Genomic DNA, 25,548 nt, shown 5'->3' with positions numbered 1-25,548 from the left:
TTGAGTGATGTTCTATTCATATCACTGGCCTGCCGGAGTACATAGCAGGAGAAAGCTGCTCTGCATCTCTGCAATAGATAGGACGATCGCATCGGGTGTCAGGAGTGACACCTGCTGTGATCTGTCCTTAACTGTAGGTACTTAAACTGCCAACATGGAGCACACTCTGCTCCATGCTGAGAGCTGTAGTACCTGCATTAATAGATCGCAGCGAATGTAATTTCTGACACCTGTTGCGATCTGTCTATTAATGCAGGTACTACAGCTCCCAGCATTGAGCAGAATGTGCTCCATGTTGGGACCTGTAGTACCTGCAGTTAAGGAAATATCACAGTGGATGTCACTCCTAACACCCACAATGATGCTCCTGTATAATTTATAGATGTGGCCGGCCGCTCTTCTATGGTCCCCTGCACTGACTTATATATACACCTACTCATATTTCCCATAGAGAGTTGTGATTGGCTGGAACCATCTGGCCAATCACAGCTCTCTGTGGGAAATATGAATAGGTGTATATACGTCAGTGCAGGGGACCATAGAAGAGCGGTCGGCCACATTTATACATTATACAGAAGGATCGCAACGGACCCGGGGCGATCTGTCAATTAGTACAGGTACTACGACTCCCATCATGGAACAGTGTGTTCCATGCTGGGAGTAGTAGTACTACCTAAAAAATTTAAAAAATCAACACTAAAAACTGAAAAACACACACACTACATTTTTATTATTGTCAACTACATTTTTAGTGCCCTGCCCGCCCACATAAATTGATCCCTGTTTAAAAATGTATAAAAATTTCGTTATAAAAAGATACATTTCGTTAAATAAAATTTTTTCCATCACTACTGTATCTTTTTTATAATTTTTTTTAATGGTACCCTACGAAATTTTATTTAAAAAAAGGTATCTCATCACTTTTTTGGATCGCTAAAGTCAAAAAAAAAGAAAAACCGCCTGCAAAAATGCAAAAGTTAAAAACCCACATGGCGTTTTTCTTGGCGTTTTTTATACTCCCATTGACTTCTTTGGGAGAAAATCGCCACCATTTCAGAGAAGGAAAAACCCATAGGCTCAACATGCTGCGATTTTGCAAAACCGCAAAGGAGCTGAAAAAGACTGGAAATACGCCAACAGGATTAAAAAAAACGCCAAACCGAAAAACGCAAAGTGGAAGAAGAATTTTGCGTTTTTTTTCAATGATTTACAGCTAACATTTGTCTGCAGCGTTTTTTGGCCGAAAAAAACACCATGTGCCAGAGTTGGCAGTTTTCTCGGCATTTCCCCCCCAAAAAAGTGGAATTTCAGCCTTACATGGGTAAAACTTTTTTTAGGGACCATTTGCTTAACAGGGTCTGTGGTCAGATGGAAGTCTACCGGTAGGTTGAACACCAACAAATGTTGTCGGGGTGATGTTTTGCAACCTTTGTAGAAATATTTACACCAAGATTTATTATTTGTTTGGGAAAAGGCCTACTGGATCTCAAATTTATTGAATTCACTAAAGACTTTGTGGTCTGAGATCAGAGTTAGTTTTAGACCTCAGACCCAACTCTAAAATTAATTCAGATCACAGGCCAGACTGTAAAAGTAGTTAATATCCAATACCAGACTCTAAAATTAATTTAGATCCCCGGACAGATTTATAAATAAATTCAGATATCAGACCAGACTCCAAAGGCCCTTTAAGATAGGTCAGTGGTGGCAGGATAACAAGCGCTGATCGCTGTGATCTGCAGTCATTTACAGAGGCTTCAGGATATGTTCACGTGTTCAGGTTTATAATTGCAATTATTGAATATAAAGTTAGGGATGGATCTAAAAAGTGGAGAAGTCTCAGTCTTTGCTTTAGAAGTATCCTCTATTCGTGATCTGTTCCTGCCTTTAAATTCACTAATTGCAATTAAAAACCTGAATGTGTGAACATAGCCTCACACAGTTTGATTAATTGTGCGGCCCATGATTGCTGGATGGTTTGTAAAGACCTAAAAGTTAATCATAATTCCCACTGATCCCCTGTTTGCACATGGCTATGTGTGGCAAATGATGATATATTTAATGGCTGCACAAACAATTGATCAACCAACAAATGAGCTTATGTTTGTCAGCTGATCACTGGCCCTTTTACACCAATTATCGAGAAGGAGTGTTCCTAGGAATGCCTGTGTAAAAGAGGCCTTAAAGGGGTTCTCCGGTGCTTACACATCTTTTCCCCTATCCAAAGGATAGGGGATAAGATGCCTGATCATGGGAGTCCCGCCACTGGGGACCCCCGGGATCATGCACGCGGCACCCCGTTTGTAATCAGTCCCCGGAGCGTGTTCGCTCCGGGACTGATTACAGGCGACCACCGGGCCGGCGGCGTGTGACGTCATGCTCCGCCCCTCAATGCAAGCCTACGGGAGGGGGTGTGATAGCTGTCATGCCCCCTCCCGTAGGCTTGCATTGAGGGGCGGAGCGTGACGGCACACGGGGGCGTCCCTGTGGACGCCTGTAATCAGTCCCGGGGACTGATTGCAAACTGGGTGCCGCATGCATGATCCCAGGGGTCCCCAGCGGCCGGACTCCCGCGATCTGGCATCTTATCCCCTATCCTTTGGATAGGGGAAAAGATGTGTAAGCACCGGAGAACCCCTTTAAAATAATTTCAGACTACAGGCAAGACTCTAAGGCCCCTTTCACACTACATAATTACTCAGTTTTCGAAGTTCTGTTAGAAAATCGGCAGTAAAATGGCAGTTACAAAATCCTATCTGGCCGTTAGAAAATCCCATTATAGTCTATGGGAATTTTCTAATAGCCATTTTAACCCGTTATAGCCCGTTATTAATATCGGCCGTTATTTTATGACGGAAGATAGTAATCGGAGAAACGGTTCATTAACTATTTCTCACGTTGCTATCTTCCGTCACAAAATAACGGCCGTTATTAATAACAGGTTAAAACGGCTATTACTAAAATCCCATAGACTATAATGGGATTTTCTAACAGCCGTATAGGATTTTGTAACTGCTGTTTTACTGCCGATTTTCTGACGGAACTTAGAAAACGGAGTGATTATGTAGTGTGAAAGGGGCCTAAAATGAATTCTGATCTCAGACTCTGAAAGTAATCAGACTAGAGGCCGGACTCTAAATTTGATCAGACTTTAGACTGGACTCTAAAATTAGTTAATTGGCTTTGCTGCAGGACTTGAAAATGGCAGGAGTAGTGGTAATGCACTAAATGACACTGATTAGAAAACATGACTAAAACACAAATGAAAATACCATAAACAATGCAGGCTTTAAGGGGTAATCCACTGAAAAACACAATTTTGTTTTTAAATAAACTGATGATAGAAAGGTAAACAGATTTGTAAATTACTTCTATTTAAAAATCTTAATCCTTCCAGTACTTATCAGGTGCTGTATGCTCCACAGGAAGTTAGTTTCTTTTTGAATTTCCTTTCTGTTTGACCACAGTGCTCTCTGCTGACACCTCTGTCTATGTCAGGAACTGTCCAGAGCAGAAGAGGTTTGCTATGGGGATTTGCTCCCACTCTGGACAGTTTGTAAAATGGGCAGAGGGGTCAGCAGAGAGCACTGTGGTCAGACAGAAAGGAAATTGAAAAAGAAAAGAACTTCCTGTGGAGCATACAGAAGCTTATAAATATTAGAAGGATTAAGATTTTTTAATAAAAGTAATTTACAAATCTGCAAAAAAGAGAAAGTTGTGTGCAGCTCACAGCAAAATGTCTGAGGTAACTGTGGTTATTTGCCAACACCCAACAGCAAATTAAAAGTGTTAGATACAAAGGAAAAAATTACCAAACCTCAAGGACACCACCATTAAAAATGGTGCATATTGGAACTTACAAAAGACCGAGCTTCAATTTCATAGAGATTTATTAAAACAATTCACATATAAAATGGACAATAAATGTTTAAGATGTAATAAAAAACATATATATAAAAAACATAAATTATGCACTGATATTGTATTTATCGTCCATTGGGCCCTAATGGTAGAATAATGATATGAATTATAGATGAATCACTGCTATTGATTTTTCAAGTGTTGATGTTAGATAAACTTGTAACTCGTAGTTCGGAACTCTGGTAATCCGGCAAGATGATATATAGTGTTACTGTGTAAATGATTAAAACAATCTTGCAAAGTAACTGAAAATAATCGCCTGCATAGTTGTTACATAATATCTCACTAATCCTCCTGCCGCTGGTCTTGTGCAGCGACGGTCCCAGTAAAGCGTCCTGCGACTGTTGTATAATGTGCCCATATGTGAATTGTTTTAATAAATTTCTATGAAATTAAAGCTCGGTCTTTTGTAAATTCCATTATGCACCATTTTTAATGGTGGTGTCCTTGAGGTGTGGTTATTTTTTTCCTTTTTTTCCTTTGTATCTAATTTACAAATCTATTTAACTTTCTGGCACCAGTTGATAAAAAAAAAAAGGTTTCCAGCGGAGTACCCCTTTAGGCTGGGTCTCCACTTGGCAGCTTTTGAGCCAAAGCCAGAAGTTTATTGAAAAGGAAAGGGAAATATGAAGGAAGGACTTTTCCTTCCTCATGGATCCACTTCTGGATTTGGCTCAAAAACTGCAATAGCAGTCTTGAAAAAGAAATCTGCAAAGTGAAAACGCAGCCTAATTACAGGTACAGGGCTAATGTCGGACATGGCCAATTAGGGTAATGTCTAACATTAACTCTTTAGGCATGGCGTCTAAAATGCCAAAAATCTATTGCTATTTGCTTAGGTTTGCTGATCAGAACACCCACAGTAAAATTGTGGGAGCTGAGAGGAAGGACAGAGGGCCCCTACCTCAATCGGCACTAATAACAATATATTTAAAAAGTCATTTTTTCATTAGGTCTAATATATATATATATATATATATATATATATATATATATATATATATATATATATATATATATATATATATAATATATCAGTGCTTTAAGCATGCAAATTTTTGTACAAATAGTTATAAAAATTTTTAAAGTAATAAAACAAAATAAAACCTACATAAATTGGGTATTGTCATTGTCATACAGAATAAAGATAATTATGTAGACAGAGAGAAAGCTCCAGCTCACCCAGCCCGGACACTCGGAGCAGCGAATCCACGACACTGGACCGTGTCGGCCACAAGCAAATACGAAAAAGAAGGAAGGATCCGGCTCTGCAGGTAAAAACTCGAATTTATTGGTACCCACCACAGGAAAACATGGATAAAAGTAACGCGTTTCAAGCGACAGACACTACGCTCTTAGTCATACAACTAGTTGCGAACATTCAGAGGATTTTATAGGTGGGGCAATTCCAGGTTCTCACAATCATGTGGGAGCGTGGGAATTAACCCTTAACATGATAGCAAAATCAAAATTACAAAGATATATAGTTATTTAATAAATAAATAAATAGATAATAAACAGATCCAGAATGAAAAAACACATACATACAGGAATACCATGCAGTAAAGTAGAAACACTTTCATTATATCAAAAAAGGTACAGATAGAAAAATGGCTGAAAGTCATGCAAAAGCGCATGGTGTGAACAAACGCCAAGACACAAGAATGGATAAATGAAAAAGTAAATGAATAAAGAGTACTTAAATAAATCAATAGTGTAAAATAACGTCCTGGCGTCTGTTCATACCATGCGGAACATGGGTAGCCAGTTTCAAAATCCAGAAGACCTCCCGGTTCAAAAGTTTTTGTTTGTGGTTACCACCTCGTTTGGGTATGTGGACACGTTCTTTGGCAGTACATCTCAGGGATGAAAAACTTCCTGAGTGAAAATCTGCACAATGTTTCGATACGGCTGAGACATTCAATGTGGAATGTCTGATAAATGTTTTCGAAGTCTAGTTTTTAACGAATTAGTCGTACATCCAACATATTGCATGTGGCAAGTTATGCAGGACACCAAGTATACCACAAATGTGGTGTTACAATTAATGTATTGTTGAATCTCAAAAGTCTTGTTATTGGTATATGATGTAAAATACTTGGTGACCTGCATAACTGTGCAACATGTACAACGTGTATGTCCACATTTGTAGGAGCCACTGTGTGTAAGCCAGGAAGGCACCCGGGGACGGGTGGATAAAAATAGACTAGGTGAAACAATTTGGCCCACAGTAGGAGCCCTCCTGGCCACACACTTGTAACCCACCTCATCTATACATTTAAAATGAGGATCATTCAAAATCATAGCCATGTGCTTTTGTACAATGTTACAAATGCTCCTGAATTCTGCACTATAGGCGGTAGAAAAAATAACTGCTGAGGGGCCACGTCTGAATTTGGGTTTACGGGAACTGTTCAACAGATCACTGCGGCTCTTGGAGAGGGCAATTTTTGCAGCCCTGTCCAGTGACCACTTGGGGTAACCGCGAGCACTGAGACGAGACTGGATGGTCTCAGCTTCCCGAAGGAAGAAGTGGAAAATTTAGCCCCCATAGAAGCACCAGTGATCTGAAGAAAAAAGGCCCCATCAAACATGAAATAATTGTGATGAAGATAAGTGACAGCAAGTTCCAAGAATTGACAAAGAGGAGAAGGATAAGAAGAATAAACAGAGAGGAACCACCTAAGAGCTACTATAGCAAGATCGTGAGGAATGACTGAATATACCGAGGTGACGTCTGCTGAAACCCAAGAATAGACACCCTCCCAAGTAAGAGAATTCAAATTAAATAATAAATGCTTAGTGTCCTGGATGTAACCAGGTATGGAGGGGACCAAGGGTTGAAGCAGAGTGTCAACCCAGGAACATAAGTTCTCATTTAAGGTTCCTATGCCGGCCTCAATGGGTCGGCAAGGTGGGGGAAACATGAGCTTGTGTACTTTAGGGAGCGAATGAAATATAGGGATAATCGGATATTTTACCAAAATAAAATCCGCTTCCTTGGATGTGAAAAAAACCTGTTCTCTTCCCAAGAGCACAAGCTCAGACAATTGGCATTTGAATTGAGTAGTTGGATTGGACCTTAGCATAATATAGGTATCAATATCAGATAACATATCCAAATAAATTTTTCTATAAAGTCCTTTATCAAAAATGACTACTGCCCCGCCCTTGTCAGCCTGTCTTACCACTATATCGTCAGCAGCGGACAGGCTGTCAAGGGCAAGTTTCTCTGCACGTGTCACATTAGAACATGATTGTGTAAATGACTATGATAATATATCGAGATCATGGGTCCATGGCATCCTGAAAAAGATCAAGGACTGTTGTCCTGACTGTTGTGGGATAAAAGTTAGTATTCCTAGTGGAAAATTTGGGTAAATTGCAGGGAGCCGTGGAGCCATGATCATATAATTGGTTACGTTTATAAGACTTTATAGAAAAATTTATTTGGATATGTTATCTGATATTGATACCTATATTATGCTACGGTCCGATCCAACTACTCAATTCAAATGCCAATTGTCTGAGCTTGTGCACTTGGGAAGAGAGCAGGGTTTTTTCACATCCAAGGAAGCGGATTTTATTTTGGTAGAACATCCGATTATCAGTACACAAGCTCATGTTTCCCCCACCTTGCCGACCCATTGTGGCCGGCATAGGATCCTTAAATGAGAACTTATGTTCCTGGGTTGACACCCTGCTTCAACCCTTGGTCCCCTCCATACCTGGTTACATCCAGGACACTAAGCATTTATTATTTAATTTAAATTCTCTTACTTGGGAGGGGGACTATTCTTGGGTTTCAGCAGACGTCACCTCGCTATATTCAGTCATTCCTCACGATCTTGCTATAGTAGCTCTTAGGTGGTTCCTCTCTGTTTATTCTTCTTATCCTTCTCCTCTTTGTCAATTCTTGGAACTTGCTGTCACTTATCTTCATCACAATTATTTCATGTTTTTTCTTCAGATCACTGGTGCTTCTATGGGGGCTAAATTTTTCCCTTCTTTAGCTAATATTTACATGTCTTGGTGGGAGGCTAATTATTTCTTCACATCTGACAACTCTTTTTCTTCTCAACTTATCTGGTACGATCGCTATATTGAAGATCTCATTTTCATCTGGAGGTCGGGGGTAGCGACCGTACCAGACTTCACATCTTATCTTAACTCTAACGTTTGTAATCTTTGCTTCACTGTTACTGACCATTCTAATTCTGTTTCTTTTCTTGACTTGAATATTCGGGGTGACGTCCTGAACAAAAAGGTCTTTACCAATACATTCCGTAAAAGTACGGCTGTCAACTCTATCCTGCATGCCCGGTCATGCCACCCACCGCACGTTATTAAGAACCTGCCGGTGGGAGAGATGATCCGGGCATGCAGGAATTGCACCACGAGGGAAGACTTCCTTCGGGAAGCTGAGACCATCCAGTCTCGTCTCAGTGCTCGCGGTTACCCCAAGTGGTCATTGGACAGGGCTGCAAAAATTGCCCTCTCCAAGAGCCGCAGTGATCTGTTGAACAGTTCCCGTAAACCCAAATTCAGACGTGGCCCTTCAGCAGTTATTTTTTCTACCGCCTATAGTGCAGAATTCAGGAGCATTTGTAACATTGTACAAAAGCACATGCCTATGATTTTGAATGATCCTCATTTTAAATGTATAGATGAGGTGGGTTACAAGTGTGTGGCCAGGAGGGCTCCTACTGTGGGCCAAATTGTTTCACCTAGTCTATTTTTATCCACCCGTCCCCGGGTGCCTTCCTGGCTTACACACAGTGGCTCCTACAAATGTGGACATATACGTTGTACATGTTGCACAGTTATGCAGGTCACCAAGTATTTTACATCATATACCAATAACAAGACTTTTGAGATTCAACAATACATTAATTGTAACACCACATTTGTGGTATACTTGGTGTCCTGCATAACTTGCCACATGCAATATGCTGGATGTACGACTAATTCGTTAAAAACTAGACTTCGAAAACATTTATCAGACATTCCACACTTCAATTCCCGGAATGTCTCAGCCGTATCGAAACATTGTGCAGATTTTCACTCAGGAAGTTTTTCATCCCTGAGATGTACTGCCAAAGAACGTGTCCACATACCCAAACGAGGTGGTAACCACAAACAAAAACTTTTGAACCGGGAGGTCTTCTGGATTTTGAAACTGGCTACCCGTGTTCCGCATGGTATGAACAGACGCCGGGAAGTTATTTTACACTATTGATTTATTTAAGTACTCTTTATTCATTTACTTTTTCATTTATCCATTCTTGTGTCTTGGCGTTTGTTCACACCATGCGCTTTTGCATGACTTTCAGCCAATTATTTTGGATTTTGCCATCATGTTAAGGGTTAATTCCCACGCTCCCACATGATTGTGAGAACCTGGGATTGCCCCACCTATAAAATCCTGTGAGTTCGCAACTAGTTGTATGACGAAGAGCGCAGTGTCTGGCGCTTGAAACGCGTTACTTTTATCCATGTTTTCCTGTGGTGGGTGCCAATAAATTCGAGTTTTTACCTGCAGAGGCGGATCCTTCCTTCTTTTTCGTAGAATAAAGATAATGTATTATTTGTACTGAAAAGTGCAATGCGTAGAAACTGAAGCTCCCAAAAGTTACAAAATGGTGGTTTGTTTTGTTTTTATTTGTTTTTTTAATTTTGCCCTATAATATAATTTTTTTTTTTCACTGTAAATTTGGTGGTAACATAAGTCAAATAATAATTGTGGTGCAAAAAAATAAGCTCTCATGTGGGTTTTAAAGTCGAAAATAGAAAGCATTTTGGTGAGGGGGAAAGTGATTAAAAAATGTCCTTTAAATTTGTGTCTAATGTGTAATAGATAGATAGAAAAATGATATTGAGGGACATTTATCAATGTTTGCTTATGTATTCTTTTTTTTTTAGTAATTTTTCCCTTACTTTTGTTTTGCTTATGTGCGACGTATTTATCAACTGGTTTCAGCCTGTTGATAATTTTCTTTGACGTAAGCAATTTTTCCTTTTTTACTTTGGTAGTAGCTTTTTCTGCTCCAGGTTTGAGCTGGAGTAAATTTAGTCAATTTTTAACGCTGCTGCGACTTTTTTTTGCGCAGTTGCGACTGTCGCAGTTAATAAATACCTGACTACCCGTAGTCCATTTTAAAATTATTACTACATAGTTAATTTTTGGAAAACTTGCTTTTCTCGCTTTCCAGTCAAAATGTCGCACGAAAAATCGCGTAGTCGCAGTTGCGACAATTTTGCGACAATTATAGTAAAGAAAACCTGACTAAACCCGTTGATAAATGTCCATAATTGTGAGCATGGGGATAGTCTCTGTTGTGCTGTGCTGCAGAAATATTGGTGCTATATAAGCATGGGAAAAACATTTTTTAAAAGGCTGTTGAGCTAAAAATGCAAAAACCAACAACCCAAATCATATCTAATAACGTGTAAACTCTATGAATCAAGTGTGAAGACAAAACTCATATTTCGCTTATATTGCTCTAGACACGGTACATCATTTATAAGCACCAACTGCCTCCATTGTTAAGTTTTAAAAACTAATATTTTCTATATTTGTTTTTTATGAGACAATGTTTTAGGCTAATATCACAGAACTTGCCTGTGGATTATTTGCACAGATAAAATCCACAGGATGTTAAAGTAGCAGTGGGTAAGATTTAGTAGATTTCTTCCATATGCTGTGAATGTGACCATGCTGTTGGTTTTCAGTGTGCAGTACACTCTGTCTGGTGCTGATTTGTTGTGGATTTTCATAGCAGATTTTATCAGCACCAATGAAGCAGGCGTAAAATCCACATGGAACAGGTGCAGAATTTGCAGCAAGATCTGCAGCTGTAAATTTCTGCCTTAGGGTAGGGTCATATGTTCTGTGTTTTGCTGTGTATTTAGATTTTCCAACCCATTAGGGTTTTGCTGTGTATTTGCTGCTGTGTAGAAAAATATGCAAATACACAATAAAATACGGCACATGTGACCCTACCTTTAAAGTCAATGGGTAGCAAAATCATCTGCAGAAAATATGCAGCAAAATATTGCACATGTAACCCTACTCTTAAAGGGGTACTCCGCTGCTCAGCGTTTGGTACAAACTGTTCCGAACGCCGGAGTCGGGAGCTTGTGACGTCATAGCCCCGCCCCTCATGATGTCACGCCCTGCCCCCTCAATACAGTTGTCACGCCCCCTCCCATAGACTTACATTGAGGGGACAGGGCGTGATGTCATAAGGGGGCAGGGCTATGATGTCACAAGCTCCCGGCTTTAGCGTTTGGAACAGTTTGTTCCAAATGCTGAGCAGTGGAGTACCCCTTTTAGGGTAGGGTCACACATACCGTATCTGCAGGGTATTTTATGCTGCCGTGAATATGCTTCAGATCTACTACCGTGAATATGCTTCAGATCTACAGGTTACCTGGCCGCAGCCCTGTGTGTGCAGTAAGGTTTGGAGGCCAGATCACGTCTGCACATGTCTGCAGGGTAAAATACACTACGAGATCCTACCCTTAAAGAGTACACCACTACTTTAAAAATGATCCCAGAGGTCAGAACCCTTGCGTATATGGGATGAGTTTTAAAGTAGTGGAGTATCCTTTTAAAGGAAACCTGTCATCACTTTTTTGTGGCCTGAACCATGAGTCTTACCACCCCACCAGCCTTGATTGATAGATGTCTCTCTGTTCGATATAGAAAGATCTATCAGTCAAGACCAGCGGTGCAGGCAGAAGCCACCAGGGACCTCCCAATGACTTGTGGAGTGTAGCACCACTGAAGACTTAAAAATTCCGGTTTGACAGCAGTTAACCCCCAATAGCCCCTTCCCCGTATCACACAGAGATGTGAAGAATTGTTTGATTGGGTCTACATAAGCTGAGCTTCTTTCTGTCTATGCTCTTGCCCAAGGGAACACTGTGTTTTTAATTTAATATTTTCCTGCTCCCTAGGGATCAAAATATGGATATGTTTAGTTCATTTTTTTTCTCTATTCGACCCTGCAAGGGCAAGCACACTACATGTTGACACTGGAGCACCTAAAAGAGCTCTCTATTGTGAGGACCCCTCATATCTGGGACTGTGGCATGGAGGCTAGTTAGACTTGAAATGTGGCACACAACAGAATGTTGCACTTAGTCTTTCATTACGCCGGCGCCGGGCTGTTTGAATAAAGGTAAGCTGGGGAAAGCGACTATCGCTCATTGTCATTTAGCAAAAGACTAATTGCATTGCTCAAAGCGCTAAAAGGCAAGAACAATAATTATTAGATAAGGTTAGAATTAAAACACATGCATAGAAAGTAGACATGTACTCTTTGTTATTCACGGCTCTAATAAATGAAAAACACTTAATTACATTAATAAGGTGTTTTAATGATTACTTTTAATTTGCTGAACATTACTGTTATCCGTATGAGGTGGCGAGATGGGAACATCCAAAAAATAAAATAGACTGCCAGACTTAAATAGTGCAAACGGAACTATAGAGGCTAAAGTCGATTTAAGTTTTTTTTCTAAGGATATATATAATATATAGCTGTCCTACCATGTGTTTGCCCTGGGCACCGTCTATCTACCTTAACTAAATACCACTGTTTAGATGCCACCTAAGCAGACAGTGAGTACACTAAGTAAGCATAGTAAGTACACCACTGCCTTGCAGTGTTTGTGACCTGGGTTCAATTCCCACCAAGGACAACATCAGCAACAAGTTTGTATGTTCTCCCTGTGTTTGCATGGATTTCCTCTGGGTACTCTGATGTCCTCCCACACTCCAAAAACAATGATACTGATGCTGAATTTCAATTGTGAGCCCCAATGGTATTTCGGTATCTGTCTCTAAACAGGAAAACAAAATCCCCTTTAAAGGAATTTTAAACATTCCCATAAGGAATTTTATTATTATTTTTTTTTTAATCAACTGGTGCCAGAAAGTTGAACAGATTTGTAAATTACTTCTATTAAAAAAAATCTTAATCCTTCCAGTACTTATCAGCTGCTATATGCTCCACAGGAAGTTCTTTTCTTTTTGAATTTCCTTTGTCTGACCACAGTGCTCTCTGCTGACACCTCTGTCTATTTTAGGAACTGTTCAGATCAGGATAAGTTTGCTATGGGGGTTTTCTCCTACTATGGACAGTTCCTAAAATGGACAGAGGTGTCAGCAGAGAGCACTGTAGTCAGACAGAAAGGAAATTCAAGAAGAAAAGAACTTCCTGTGGAGCATACAGCAACTGATAATTACTGGAAGGATTAGGTTTTTAAATAGAAGTAATTTACAAACCTGTTGACCTTTCTGGCACCAGTTGATTTAAAAAAAAAAAATAAAAAAAAAATCTAGGGACACCAGACTTATCCCATTCTGGGACCCATTGGATTCTGTTGTGCAACGTTGTTTAACTCAGTATTTTCTGTATTGAACGGACTCCCGAACAGAGCTCCAATGTGGAGATGAACTTAGCTTCCTCACTACACAGCCGTGTTCCCGGGTTCCCGGGTTGCCAAGAGTGCTTCTGTTTAGGGAATTCTAATATAGCTTGTTGGTGGACCTAGCAGTAAATCCCCACCAATAAGCAAGGTATGGCATATACTATCATTTTTAATTAACTAGTTAATAATTTTTACTTTTATAGGACAAATAATTATTTTTTTGTAACATTTCATTATATACAGTATTCATTTATAAAACATTCATAATCATTACCTTAAAAAAAATCTTGAAAAAAGTCATTGTATCCCTCTGAGATATAATTAAATAAGATGTTTCGCTTTTTAAAATAATAGATTACGTTAACGACCCATTGTTCAGCTGCATTTTTCTAATGCATGGGTAGCATTTTTATGATTGTTACTGCTTGGATAATTTTTGAAAGCTTAAATACCATAAATTTCTAGTCATCGCCTATGAAAATGGTTATATATTAATCAAAATAGGAGCCTGGGTTGTTTTGCATTCAGGGAAGACATTAATAACTGCGTAGCATTGTGCAAGCGTTTAATTATAAAATAAAAATACAGAGGCCTAACCCTGATCATTACCCGTCATCTAACAAATTATCTCTATGACTCAAGAAAGGTTGTTACTTGGGGCTTGCTGTTTGTGAGTAGTAATGACGATTATGCGAAAGCCACAACCATTTTTTTATTTTTTTATTTATTTATTTAAATTTTTTTTTTTTTACTTGTAAAAGCGAACCTGTCAAGTGGTTTTTACTACTTTACCTGAGAGCAGTATATGATAGAAAGAAGCTGAGCTCTGTGAATGTATATTTTTATATAATTTGGAACAGGATTTCTTAGTAAAAAGCAGAGTAAATTCTGACAGGACTCTTAAGAGATACAGGAAGAGTCCTGCTTACTCCGCTCACACAAGCTGATTGACCATGTTTTCTGTACATGCACTAATACAGGGGAAGCTGTCAATCAGCCTGTGTAGGCTGGGCAATCGGGACCTGGAGGTGAATTTGAGGCTGAAGGGCTGTGGAAAACTTTTTTTTTTTTTTTTTTTTTAAGAATGGTGCCAGAAAGTTAAACAGTTTTGTAAATTATGTTGAAAGAAAATGGGGGTCAAAGATATTTGGTTTAAAATAATGATTAATATTTATTAATATAGAATAATAGTAGATTAAATAGGGAATGTACAGGGCCCTTGTACTCCCCTAAATAATTTTAATTAATACAAAATATAAGATATAATAAAAAACAATAAATATATCAAAAACAATAAAAAATTATATCTTATATTTTGTATTAATTAAAATTATTTAGGGGAGTACAAGGGCCCTGTACATTCCCTATTTAATCTACTATTATTCTATATTAATAAATATTAATTATTATTTTAAACCAAATATCTTTGACCTTTGAGCCCCATTTTCTTTCAGCATATTTTCCCTATTTTTTACACCTTAGGTATAGGTGTTTGTTGGGTTGCTCGGGTCTTCAGTGATGGTCAGACAGACAGGCGCCTCTCCATTGTATCTATATTAGATTTGTAAATTACTTCTATTAAAAAATCTTAATTCTTTCAGTATTTACGAGCTTCTGAAGTTAAGGTTGTTCTTTTCTGTCTAAATCCTCTCTGATGACACTTGTCTCGGGAAACGCCCAGTTCAGTGTAGAAGAGGGTTGCTATGGGGATTTGCTTCTAAACTGGGCGTTTCCCGATACAGGTGTCATCAGAGAGGATTTAGACAGAAAAGGACAACCTTAACTTCAGAAACTCATAAGTACTGAAAGGATTAAGATTTTTAATAGAAGTAATTTACAAATCTGTTTAACTTTCTGGAGCCAGTTAATATATAAAAAAAAAAGTTTTTCCCTGGAATACCCCTTTAATCCACATGGCACCCATCATCTAACCTGGGTGTGCAGACCATTATCTCTCTTTACCATTGTCAGAGGGAAGGTGTGGCCAGATAGGCATTTCTGTTGCAGCGGCAATCATAGGGACATGCAGCATTACATAGAAGACATTCTGATTAACGGTCATCTTTAAATCTGTATGGTAGCTGCTTACAAAGGAGTGTCTCTCCATTTTGGCTCATTGAATGATGTTTAAGGGTGGGCATTTGTTAAGCAGAGAAGCATTTAGATACTAACTTGCTAAGAGTTCCAAACTTCATACAACTACCCTGCAGATTTTCACATACCTGAAAAATAACCGGATGAGGTTACGTCTAGTGTGTAGATTCTCAGTTGCCATTTGTCAGGTGACCTATAATTTTATACTGGTCTTGGATAATTTACTTATCCGGTTATTGTTGTCTCCTGTTGTGTTGCGGTATCATTACTGCATGTTTTGTGTTTCCATTTTTGTGACACACTTCCTTATTCTTCTAGGACCTACCTGCACCTCTTCCGGATGAAATACAGGCACAAGACAGTAAAACGAATGTTACTGAAAGCCTTAGATCAGCAGAAGACACAATGAAGATAGCATGGCGCTACCAGAACTTACCGAAAGTGGAGGTACTGTCTTCTCTAGGGGTTGTCTGGTTTAAAAAAACAAAACAATACATATTTAAATAGTTTAGAGATCCTTAAGTGTTAACAAAGGTGGAGCAAAAACTCCAAAAATCCCCCTAAGGAGGTCCAGTAATTCACTGTACCCAACTATGCCATATTTTTCGCCATATAAGACGCACCCAATTTTAAAGGAGGAAAATCTAGAAAAAAAAGATTCTGAACCAAATACAATGTAACATACTGTATAGGACAGTGATCTTCAACCTGCGGACCTCCAGATGTTGCAAAACTACAACTCCCAGCATGCCCGTACAGCCGTTTGCAACATCTGGAGGTCCGCAGGTTGAAGACCACTGGTATAGGAGGCAATACTCGCGTGTCCCCGCCGCTCCGGACCCGTGACCGCTGCCCTGGATGTCGCCCTCCATCGCTGTCGCCGTGTCCCCGTCGCTCCGGAACGTCTCTGCTGCCCGGTATCCTTGCTCTCCGTCGCCGCCATCACGTCGCTACGCACGCCACTCCTATTGGATGATGGGACGGCGTGCGCGACGACGTGATGGCGACGAAGGAGAGCGCCGGCCATGCAGGGTATCCCGGCATGGAGCAGACACCAAGGAGGCAGGTAAGGTCCCTCCCGGTGTCCTGTAACCTGTTTGGGACACCGCGATTTCACCGCGGCGGTTCCGAAAAGCCTGACTGAGCTGGGTTAGTGTCACATTCGCTTCAGGCGCGGCGGTCAGCTTTGATCGCCGTGTCTGAAGGGTTAATACAGGGCATCACCGCGATCGGTAATGTCCTGTATTAGCCGCGGGTCCCGGACGTTGATGGCCGCAGGGACCTCCACGATAGCTGTGTATTCGCCGTATAAGACACACCAACTTCCCCCCAGTTTTGGGGAAGAAAAAGTGCGTCTTATACGGCAAAAAATACGGTAAATAGAAAAACAAAATTAAGGCACAACAGAAGTTGTATATAACAAATATTAACGTAAACTTTATTGAATAATAAGCTTCATATATCCAAGTATGGCACATAAAAAAAAATCAAATACACAGGTGATTATCGTACCCAATGGAAGTAAATAGGCAAACGTGAAGATGCCACAGTAGTAGACTATAATAAAACCACAAAGTGGAGTATAATCTGATATCTTCATGCAAGCAGAGTTTTTTTTCTTCCTGTAAAATTACTGGTTCACTGATGGACTCCATGCAAGTGAATGGGGTCTGTCGGGACACGGCAGTAGCCTATAAAGACCTATGAGGCAGTCATTATTAAATAGGCAGTCTCAGACAGGGATCTGAAATTACAAAGGGGATGTGTCACATCACTTGCGGTATTTGCGCATGTGCCGTCACCAGGGCGATGCAGGAGGCTAAGGGGGAGATTTATCTATGTGTCTGTGCGCAGCCACTTCACAGCCTTTTTTTTGCTATTTTTTTGGCTTATGTGCACCAAACAGCGCACAGACTTTCATACATTTTGCACAAATGAAAAATCACCTCCGAACTTGCTGTAAAATGTCATTTTTCTATGGCAAGGTAGAGGTGGTATGAATTGGCGTGTTTTTATTTTTTATTTTTTATTTTTTTTACATTGCACGTTATTTTTATGTCTTTTTAAGACACAGTTAATAAATCTCATCCACTGCATAGTCAAGAATGAAGCACTTCATTCCACAGTCACTTTTGCCACAGTTGTCTATTTTGAAATTGTGCAAAATTTTTGCACAAAAGCTAACTGCCCAAATATCAGCCAATAAAAGGTCAGGAATGCAATGATAAATCGCTTCCTAAGTGTTGACGCAGGCATACGCTATTATATAGATGGCGCCTGTCACATCCTCTTGTACAACAGGGAACATGAATGAGCTCAGTAGTAAAAGATTCATTGCACAAGTGCCACGTAAGAAGGCAGCACATCATGCGGGTAAATGTAAAAGGGGAAAATGGGTAAATATGTGAACAGGGACTAATCCTTTGTGTGTACTGCACAGGATCCAAACCACAGTCATAAATAAATATGTAATGAAGATATAGTGCATGTTGGTTAAAAGTACAGAACTGAGGAAAGTGCATGAAAAAAGGAGACATTTTATATAATATATATATATATATATATATATATATATATATATATCTATCATACATTTTCACAACGCACTGGAAGAGAGGTGAAGTGACAACTGGCTGAAAGTGCATACAACTGAACACATAAATAAATCAGACCTAAACAAAAATACAAGTATATGAAATCTCCTTTATAAATGTATAATGCATTAGCATAGTGCTAATCCTATTTATCATCTATTATAATATATAAAAAAAATATAATAAAATCTCAGTGGTAACAACATTCTTTACGTAATATAATTCTCAACATAGTACTTTATAAAAATAAACAATTATAGTTATTCATTATAGTCTAGTTCACATTAATATCAGTCCCCGTTCATTCAGGCCTGTTCTCAAATACGTTCAAGCCTTATGCAAACAGCTGTAAATAGATCCAAGTGATGTTATTTTTTTATTTTTTTTTTTATTATATACAGTCCTTTGTCACCCATTTGCACTAATTTGGTTCCTATTTTGTTATTTTTAGCGGATAAAAGACATTTCATTCTGAATTTTTTTCTCTGTCAAGGATAATGGATTAGAAAGGGATATATAAAATTTAACATTGAAGTCTATTGCAAATGGATGAGCTTGTAATGTCATCCGTTTGCATCTGTTTTTTCCAATCTGTTTTTGATCCGTTATTACTTCTGTGCATGCTCAGAAGAGGTGTGAGCAACCAATAAAGGATACAAACAGATTAAAAACTGATGCAACAGGATGCCACTTAATGGCACCCCTTTGCATCAGGTTGCATCCATTTGTTAGGCTGGGTTCACACCACATTTTTGCAATACAGTTCCCGTATCAGGTTTTTGATAAAAAACTGATTCTTTAAAACCTGACTAATGCTGCATTCACACCTCGTTTTCAGCCTAGGGGTTGCAGGATCCGGCAGGGGAAGGGGAAAACCGGGCGCTTACTTACCTCAGCCGGACTGGCGCTGAAATCGATTTACTTTAATGAGCCGGTTTTGTGACTGGACCTAAAACCATAGTATACTACGGTTTTAGGCCCGGTCAGAAAACCGCATACAGGTCAAAAATGAGCCGACCGGAGTCACCGTTTGACCGCCGCCAGTCATCCAGAACTCCGTGCACCAGATGTCTAGGGTGCCACAGCTGAGATCCCAGCAGCGGGACCTCCGCGATAAGATGTCTAGGGGTGGAGTACCCCTTTAACCAGAGTGGAAAGTATTTATGAAAAGTGACTTCCAGGTGAAACCTATAGGCAAATGCTGCATATTCCCAGCTACTTTCAATGCGGAATGTAAATAATCTGGTTGTTTTGGAAAGTGTATACATCCAAGTGAATGAGAGCTGAGCTGCAGTAACCCAGCACAGCCGCTAGACAGAGAGCGGCATCTGCTTCAGGCTCTGTTTTCCGGTTGTGTGGGCACTGCGGCTCTAGCAATCAATGATTGATTATCAGGATGCCAGGTGTTGGCACAACCATCAATCTGATATTGATGACCTGTACTGAGGACAGGGCGCATGCTCGATCACCACTTCATTCAAATGAGGGTGGAAGGACCTCTTTTTTTTGGCTCTCATGGGTTCCCAATTATCACAGTTGGTGGATAGTTGATAACGTATTAACAGCTTTCCCATTTTTTTTTTTTATTATTTTGAATTTTATTATTTTCCTACAAACCTAAAATAATAAGGTGGCCTTAGGGGTTGTTGGTGTCTCACATGATGCACACGTATATAGAAAACATACTCAATTGGTAAACTAAGCCCGGTTTGTCATAGCTAATCTATATTTGATATCAAAACCTAGTGTGTGAGAAATATGGCCCTCTAAGGAACCAACACTATTAAAACTTCTTGTCCTAGTTACATCATAGCAAATTAAGGGTCGCTGAACTAAGAATACTACATGGATGTAGACATCAACTCTCATCTGTCCACAGTTTTGATGTAATGATGCATAATGCACGAATAGTTACTCTTTTGTGCAGGTTTACCATGTATATAAAGGAAGACTCCTCACGGATTATCTGTGATCCTTCACGTCCGGTCTTGACCAGAAACTGAAATAACTTTTTAAGAAGGTAATGGTGTCATTTATAGGATTGACACCTATGGGGGCAAGGTGAGCCCCAAGCGCCGAGGTTGGTATCAGGGCAATGGAATGGTTAAGTGATGTACTTCAGGTGAGGTGATACAAAGTTCATTTTCTAAATCTGTCAGGCGTCAGGTAACTTTTAGATTTTCAGGAGGAGACATAAGGGAGGCTGCTGGTAACCCGAGAATATTCGGTGTAGGAAAGGTCAAGCTGCTTAGCATAGAGATTAGAGTTTGTATGAGTTTCTTGAAGAAGAGCTGAATAATTAAACAAGGGACCATATCGGTGATACAGAGGTCTTGCTCGGACACTTAAGACTTCTTTAATGAGACTGCTGAGTCACAAAGACCTTAAGGCTTACTAATGTGTAATGCAGGTCCTGGGGTCATTCTAATCTGCACATACTTTGGGATTGAAGAGTTAGTGTTAATTTTGTAACATTTCATTTTGGGGAGAGAATTTTGTTTCCTCTTCTGAATGGTGTGAGATCCATTTGTTCCTATCTCATAAAGTGATCGGGTAGCACTAGGATATGCTCTCATTTAAAGGAAATTTGTCAGCTGATAGGAGCTACAGACACCATCTAGCGTTGTACTCGTGTATCTTTGGGTCTTCCATACAAATGCATGGAGGGTGTCTGCTGACCCCTGCTCAGTGCATGAGGAGAGCTGGGGCGCCTTAAGAAGATTGTGGGGCCCACCATTTACCCTTCAGATGCCATCAGCAATATTATGAGATCTAAAGCATTAGGGGGCTTTATCAGACTCATTGGACCACCCACAGCATGATTGTGATAGGGTCAAGATGGCGGCCAGAGGTCTCCTTACCTTCTCCATGCTGCTCTTTCAGGATCCATTTGCATAGCCTGCTTTCTAGCAGTGGGTCACTGATATTACTGATCAGTGCTATGCCAATGCATAGCACTGAACATTAAATAGCAATAAAGTGATTCCCTATTTCGGCTAAACAAAAAGTGACAAAAAATAGGGAGAAAAAAGGTCTTTATAAATACACAAGTCCCTCTCCAATAAAAATTTTAAATCACCATCTTTTCCAATTTTACAAAACAATAAAAAAAAAAAAAATTAAATAAATGAACAAACATACATATTTGGTATCACCACGTGTGAAAATGCCAAATAATACCAAAAATATAAAAGTCCAAAGTAATGAAAAAGTCACATTTGCACAAAAGTAATACTGATGTAAACTACATATTACAGTGCAAGAGTCCTCATACAGCCCTGTATACTGATTTCTTTTTAAAGTAATACAGTAATAAAAAAGCATGTAACCATGGGTATCATAATTTAACTGACCCACAGAATAAAGATTATATGTCAGGGCACTGGTAAAGGGCACTGCGTAAAAATGAAGACACACACACTAAAAAACAAAAACACTTTTTAATTCCCCCCCTCAAACAATAATTTTTTTGTATTACTGTACAATTTATGACAAAGTGACAGGACATTGTGCTTGAACAAAAACTACCCCTCATATGGGGCTGCGGATAAATAATGTTATAGCTCTTAAAAGGCGAGGAGGAAAAATGGAATTGCAAAAATAAAATGAGATGTGTCCTAAAGACCAAAATTGGCTGTGTCCTTTACGGGAGTACTCCAGTTGAATTTTTTATCTTTCCTCTGTGTCTGGGCTGCAAAAAGTAAAGTGACAAACTTTAACTCACCTTCTGCGTCTTCCCCAGTGCGCCAGTACCACTTTTCTGTCTTCTGGGCCCAGTCTTCTTCCGCATCCTGGAGCCCAAGGTGTCACACTGTGCTCAGCTTATCGCTGGCCGCAGCAATGTCCCACTTCGGTGGAAGGTGAGTTAAATGGACACTGTCAGATTCAAAAACTTTTTATATGTTGTACATCTTGGCAAAACATTAACCTTTCTAATATACTTCATAAGAAAACTTTATTTCCTTTTTATAGAATTCATGGCTTATTAAACAGAGGAGTCCTATAAAACAGAAGAGAGCACAAAGGAGTCCTCCTATCAGACAGGAGAGTACACAGAGGAGTGCTATCAGACAGGAGAAATCACAGAGGAGTCCTCTCAGACAGGAGAGAGCACAGAGGAGTCCTATCAGACATGAGAGAGCACAGAGGAGTCCTCTCAGACAGGAGAGAGCACAGAGGAGTATTATCAGACAGGATAGAGCACAGAGGAGTTCTATCAGACAGGAGAGAGCACAGAGGAGTTCTATCAGACAGGAGAGAGCACAGAGGAGTCATATCAGACAGGAGAGAGCACAGAGGAATATTATCAGACAGGAGAGAGCACAGAGGAGTGCTAGCCCACCCTCACTTACTGGACTTTGTCCATGCCTGTGCTTCAGCTTGGACAAAGCCATGATTTTATAAGCCATGATTTTTATAAAAGGGAAATACAATTTTCTTATGAAGTATATTAGAAAGGTTAATGTTTTGCCAAGATGTACAACATATAAAAAGTTTTTGTATCTTACAGTGCCCATTTAAAGTTTATTTAACTTTTTGCAGCCTGGGCGCAATGGAATGATAAAAATGTAATATAGGAAACAACCAGTGTTTGGTGCCAATGGCATACAGGCTACATCCAGTATCTCCCATAAGTGTGTACACTCCTCACATTTTTGTGTAAATATTGCATTATATCTTTTCATGTGACAACACTGAAGAAATGGCACTCTGCTACAATGTAATGTAGTGAGTGCACAGCCTGTATAACAGTGTTGTGTTCCCCTCAAAATAATTCAAGACAAAGCCATTAATGTCTAAACCTTATCTGAGATACTGTACTTCTCTTTTGTTCTACAATGGCAATGGGGATCAAAAATGCCCTGTTGGCAATTTATGCATACATTTCCAGGAATAATAAGAGCAATGTCAGTGCACAAAGTTATAAGAAAATACACAACAGAAATGTTCATTTTTGACACATGTGAGTGTTCAGACTTGTTGGGAGACAGTCATAAATGACTTTGTGACTTTAACCAACTTCTACCTTTTTTGCTAGTCTGTCTACAGAGAAAAAAAGAGGCACATGTTGTAGTAATAACCACAAATTCAATATGTGCAGTTCTGTTTCTGATGTGGGATTGGGTTTATGGCTTTGAGAATTAAAATTTGTTCTCCTTTATATGACAAAGATCAGATACACATTTTTTTTTAATACACATTGAAAAAATAATCTCTCACTACACACACACACAGATTTACAAACTTGGCTGCAGTCGATTCACTATTGTCATCATCGGATCCGAGACAGTGAAATCTTCTTATTTCCTCCTTTCAGTTCTAAAAAAGTGTCTGTGGCACACGGCAGCCCCTGTCAGGATGGCGAGGGGAAGGCACAGTCACCCAACATGAGTGTTTACGTTAGGCGTATCTGAAACGTAGCTCTCCATTGAGAGCCTGAAAGGTTGACTGAGCAGTACTTATTAAATCCCTCTAGTGAAAGTATTGAAGCACACTGTTGACTTGCTTAACCAAGTGCGTAATAAGTAAAGTAAGCACTTGAGATTGTATCAGCTTCACTGTCACTAGAAGCTAATCGCTGGGAAGTCAGCCTGCAAGAAGCAGGCACAGTGGTCACTTCTTCTCCAACAGTTAGTCAGTTCTCTATATCCTTGGGCTACTTAGTCTGCTATTTATCTAGCCGTACAGAGACATGGATGCCGCAGACAGAAGGCGAGAGCTGGTGGGCTAGTCTTCTTCGATACCTTCCTACCTGTCCTGATCTTCACATCATACTGCATCGTTGGACAATTGCTAACAATGTGTTTAAGCTTTACTTCAGGATACCTGGCGATCCACCAGAGCCCCCACTGCCGTCTTTTTCTACTCTGATTTTCTTGTGTTTGATTTGAAGCTTCGTACCGCAAACGGAGATGAGTGCCCAGAAGTGGGGTGGATCAGGACAGGGTTTGGCATGTTTGGTTATCTGTGGATTTGTGCAGACATGGAAAGAGTTTGTATTACCAAATGCTTACACACGGTGACATGCCAACTCAAACAGCCTTCAGGCACCTCACATAATCTCGTTTTATTAAGGTGAAACCCAGCGCGCCACTGTCTGCTGTCGTCACATGGTGGCAAGGGAAAAAACATTACATAAAACCCTCCCTTTTTGGTTATCGGGCGATTTTCTCATGTTGAGACACCTACTAAGCATCTTGTTATGCACATGCAAAAGTGAAAGTCGTCTTATCTTCTGATAAGAATGACTTAATCTGACATAGCATTTGCACCCACAGGGCCCAGAACATTTTTTACCTTAGAGATTTTGAGCAGCCATCTTGGGAATACCGTACTTATTAATTCAGCCATGTTACAGTGTGCAGTCAGTCGTAGTAACATCTTTATTAGTGAGTTTCTTGTTTTAACCAATTAATAGAAATATTACATATAGTAAATTAGATTTGTAATAGTGTTCAGTATTATTATTTTTTTATAATTGTTTTTCTTTAAATCATTGAATTTGCTTTAAAGCCAGTTTTGTTCAATTTCTCTTTTTTGCAATTTGAGAATCATATATTTTTTCTGTGTTTCATCATCATAGCCAAATTAGGGTTTTGTTATTAATTACCGTAATAGCTTTTAATTGTAGGGGTAAAATATATTTTTAAAATAATCCCTCAATTAACATTAAATCAATAGACATTGTTTGTGTGTAAGAAAAAAATCACAGATACAGATATTCAAATATTTAACCAGTTTGCCCTTTCAAGTCCAAGCCAAATCCCTGCTTAGAAAGTAATATATATATGAAGTATTTCTCACAGAAAAGGATTGCAGTAACACATGCTATACACGCCAAAAAAAAAAAAAGGGGGGGGGGGGGGAAGCAAATTGGACATAATGTGACACCAAACTCCAAAAATGGTCTGGACAAAATTATTGGCACCCTTTCAAAATTGTGGAAAAGTAAGATTGTTTCGAGCATGTGATGCTCCTTTAAACTCACCTGGGGCAAGTAACAGGTGTGGGCAATATAAAAATCACACCTGAAAGCAGATAAAATGGAGAGAAGTTCACTTAGTCTTTGCATGGTGTGTCTGTGTGTGCCAAACTAAGCATGGACAACAGAAAGAGAACTGGACTTGAGAACCAAAATTGTGGAAAAATATCAACAATTTCAAGGTTACGAGTCCATCTCCAGAGATCTAGATTTGCCTTTGTCCACAGTGCGCATCATTATCAAGAAGTTTGCAACCCATGGCACTGTAGCTAATCTCCATGGACGTGGTCGAAAGAGAAAAATTTATGAAAGGTGTCAATGCAGGATAGTCCGGATAGTGGATAAGCAGCCCCAAACAAGTTCCAAAGATATTCAAGCTGTCCTGCAGGCTCAGGGAGCATCAGTGTCAGCGCGAACTATCTGTCGACATTTAAATGAAATGACTCGCTATGGCAGGAGACCCAGGAGGACCCCACTGCTGACACAGACATAAAACAGCAAGGCTACATTTTGCCA

The 25,548-nt window shown here is 39.6% G+C and overlaps 1 protein-coding gene across 2 annotated transcripts in view; it reads left to right on the top strand.

The window, feature by feature from the left end:
* The window catches only part of ELP4 (elongator acetyltransferase complex subunit 4), a 389,970-nt gene that overhangs the window by 70,808 nt on the left and 293,614 nt on the right, over window positions 1-25,548 (top strand). For both annotated transcript variants that reach the window (XM_056526644.1, XM_056526645.1), the window contains exon 4: window positions 15,775-15,903. In XM_056526644.1, the coding sequence (XP_056382619.1) occupies window positions 15,775-15,903 (129 nt within the window). The remainder of the gene's footprint in view (window positions 1-15,774; window positions 15,904-25,548) is intronic.

The sequence above is a fragment of the Hyla sarda genome, chromosome 6 (genome assembly GCF_029499605.1).
Source record: "Hyla sarda isolate aHylSar1 chromosome 6, aHylSar1.hap1, whole genome shotgun sequence".
Lineage (NCBI taxonomy): Eukaryota > Metazoa > Chordata > Amphibia > Anura > Hylidae > Hyla > Hyla sarda.
This window is presented reverse-complemented; position numbering and strand designations above follow the sequence as displayed.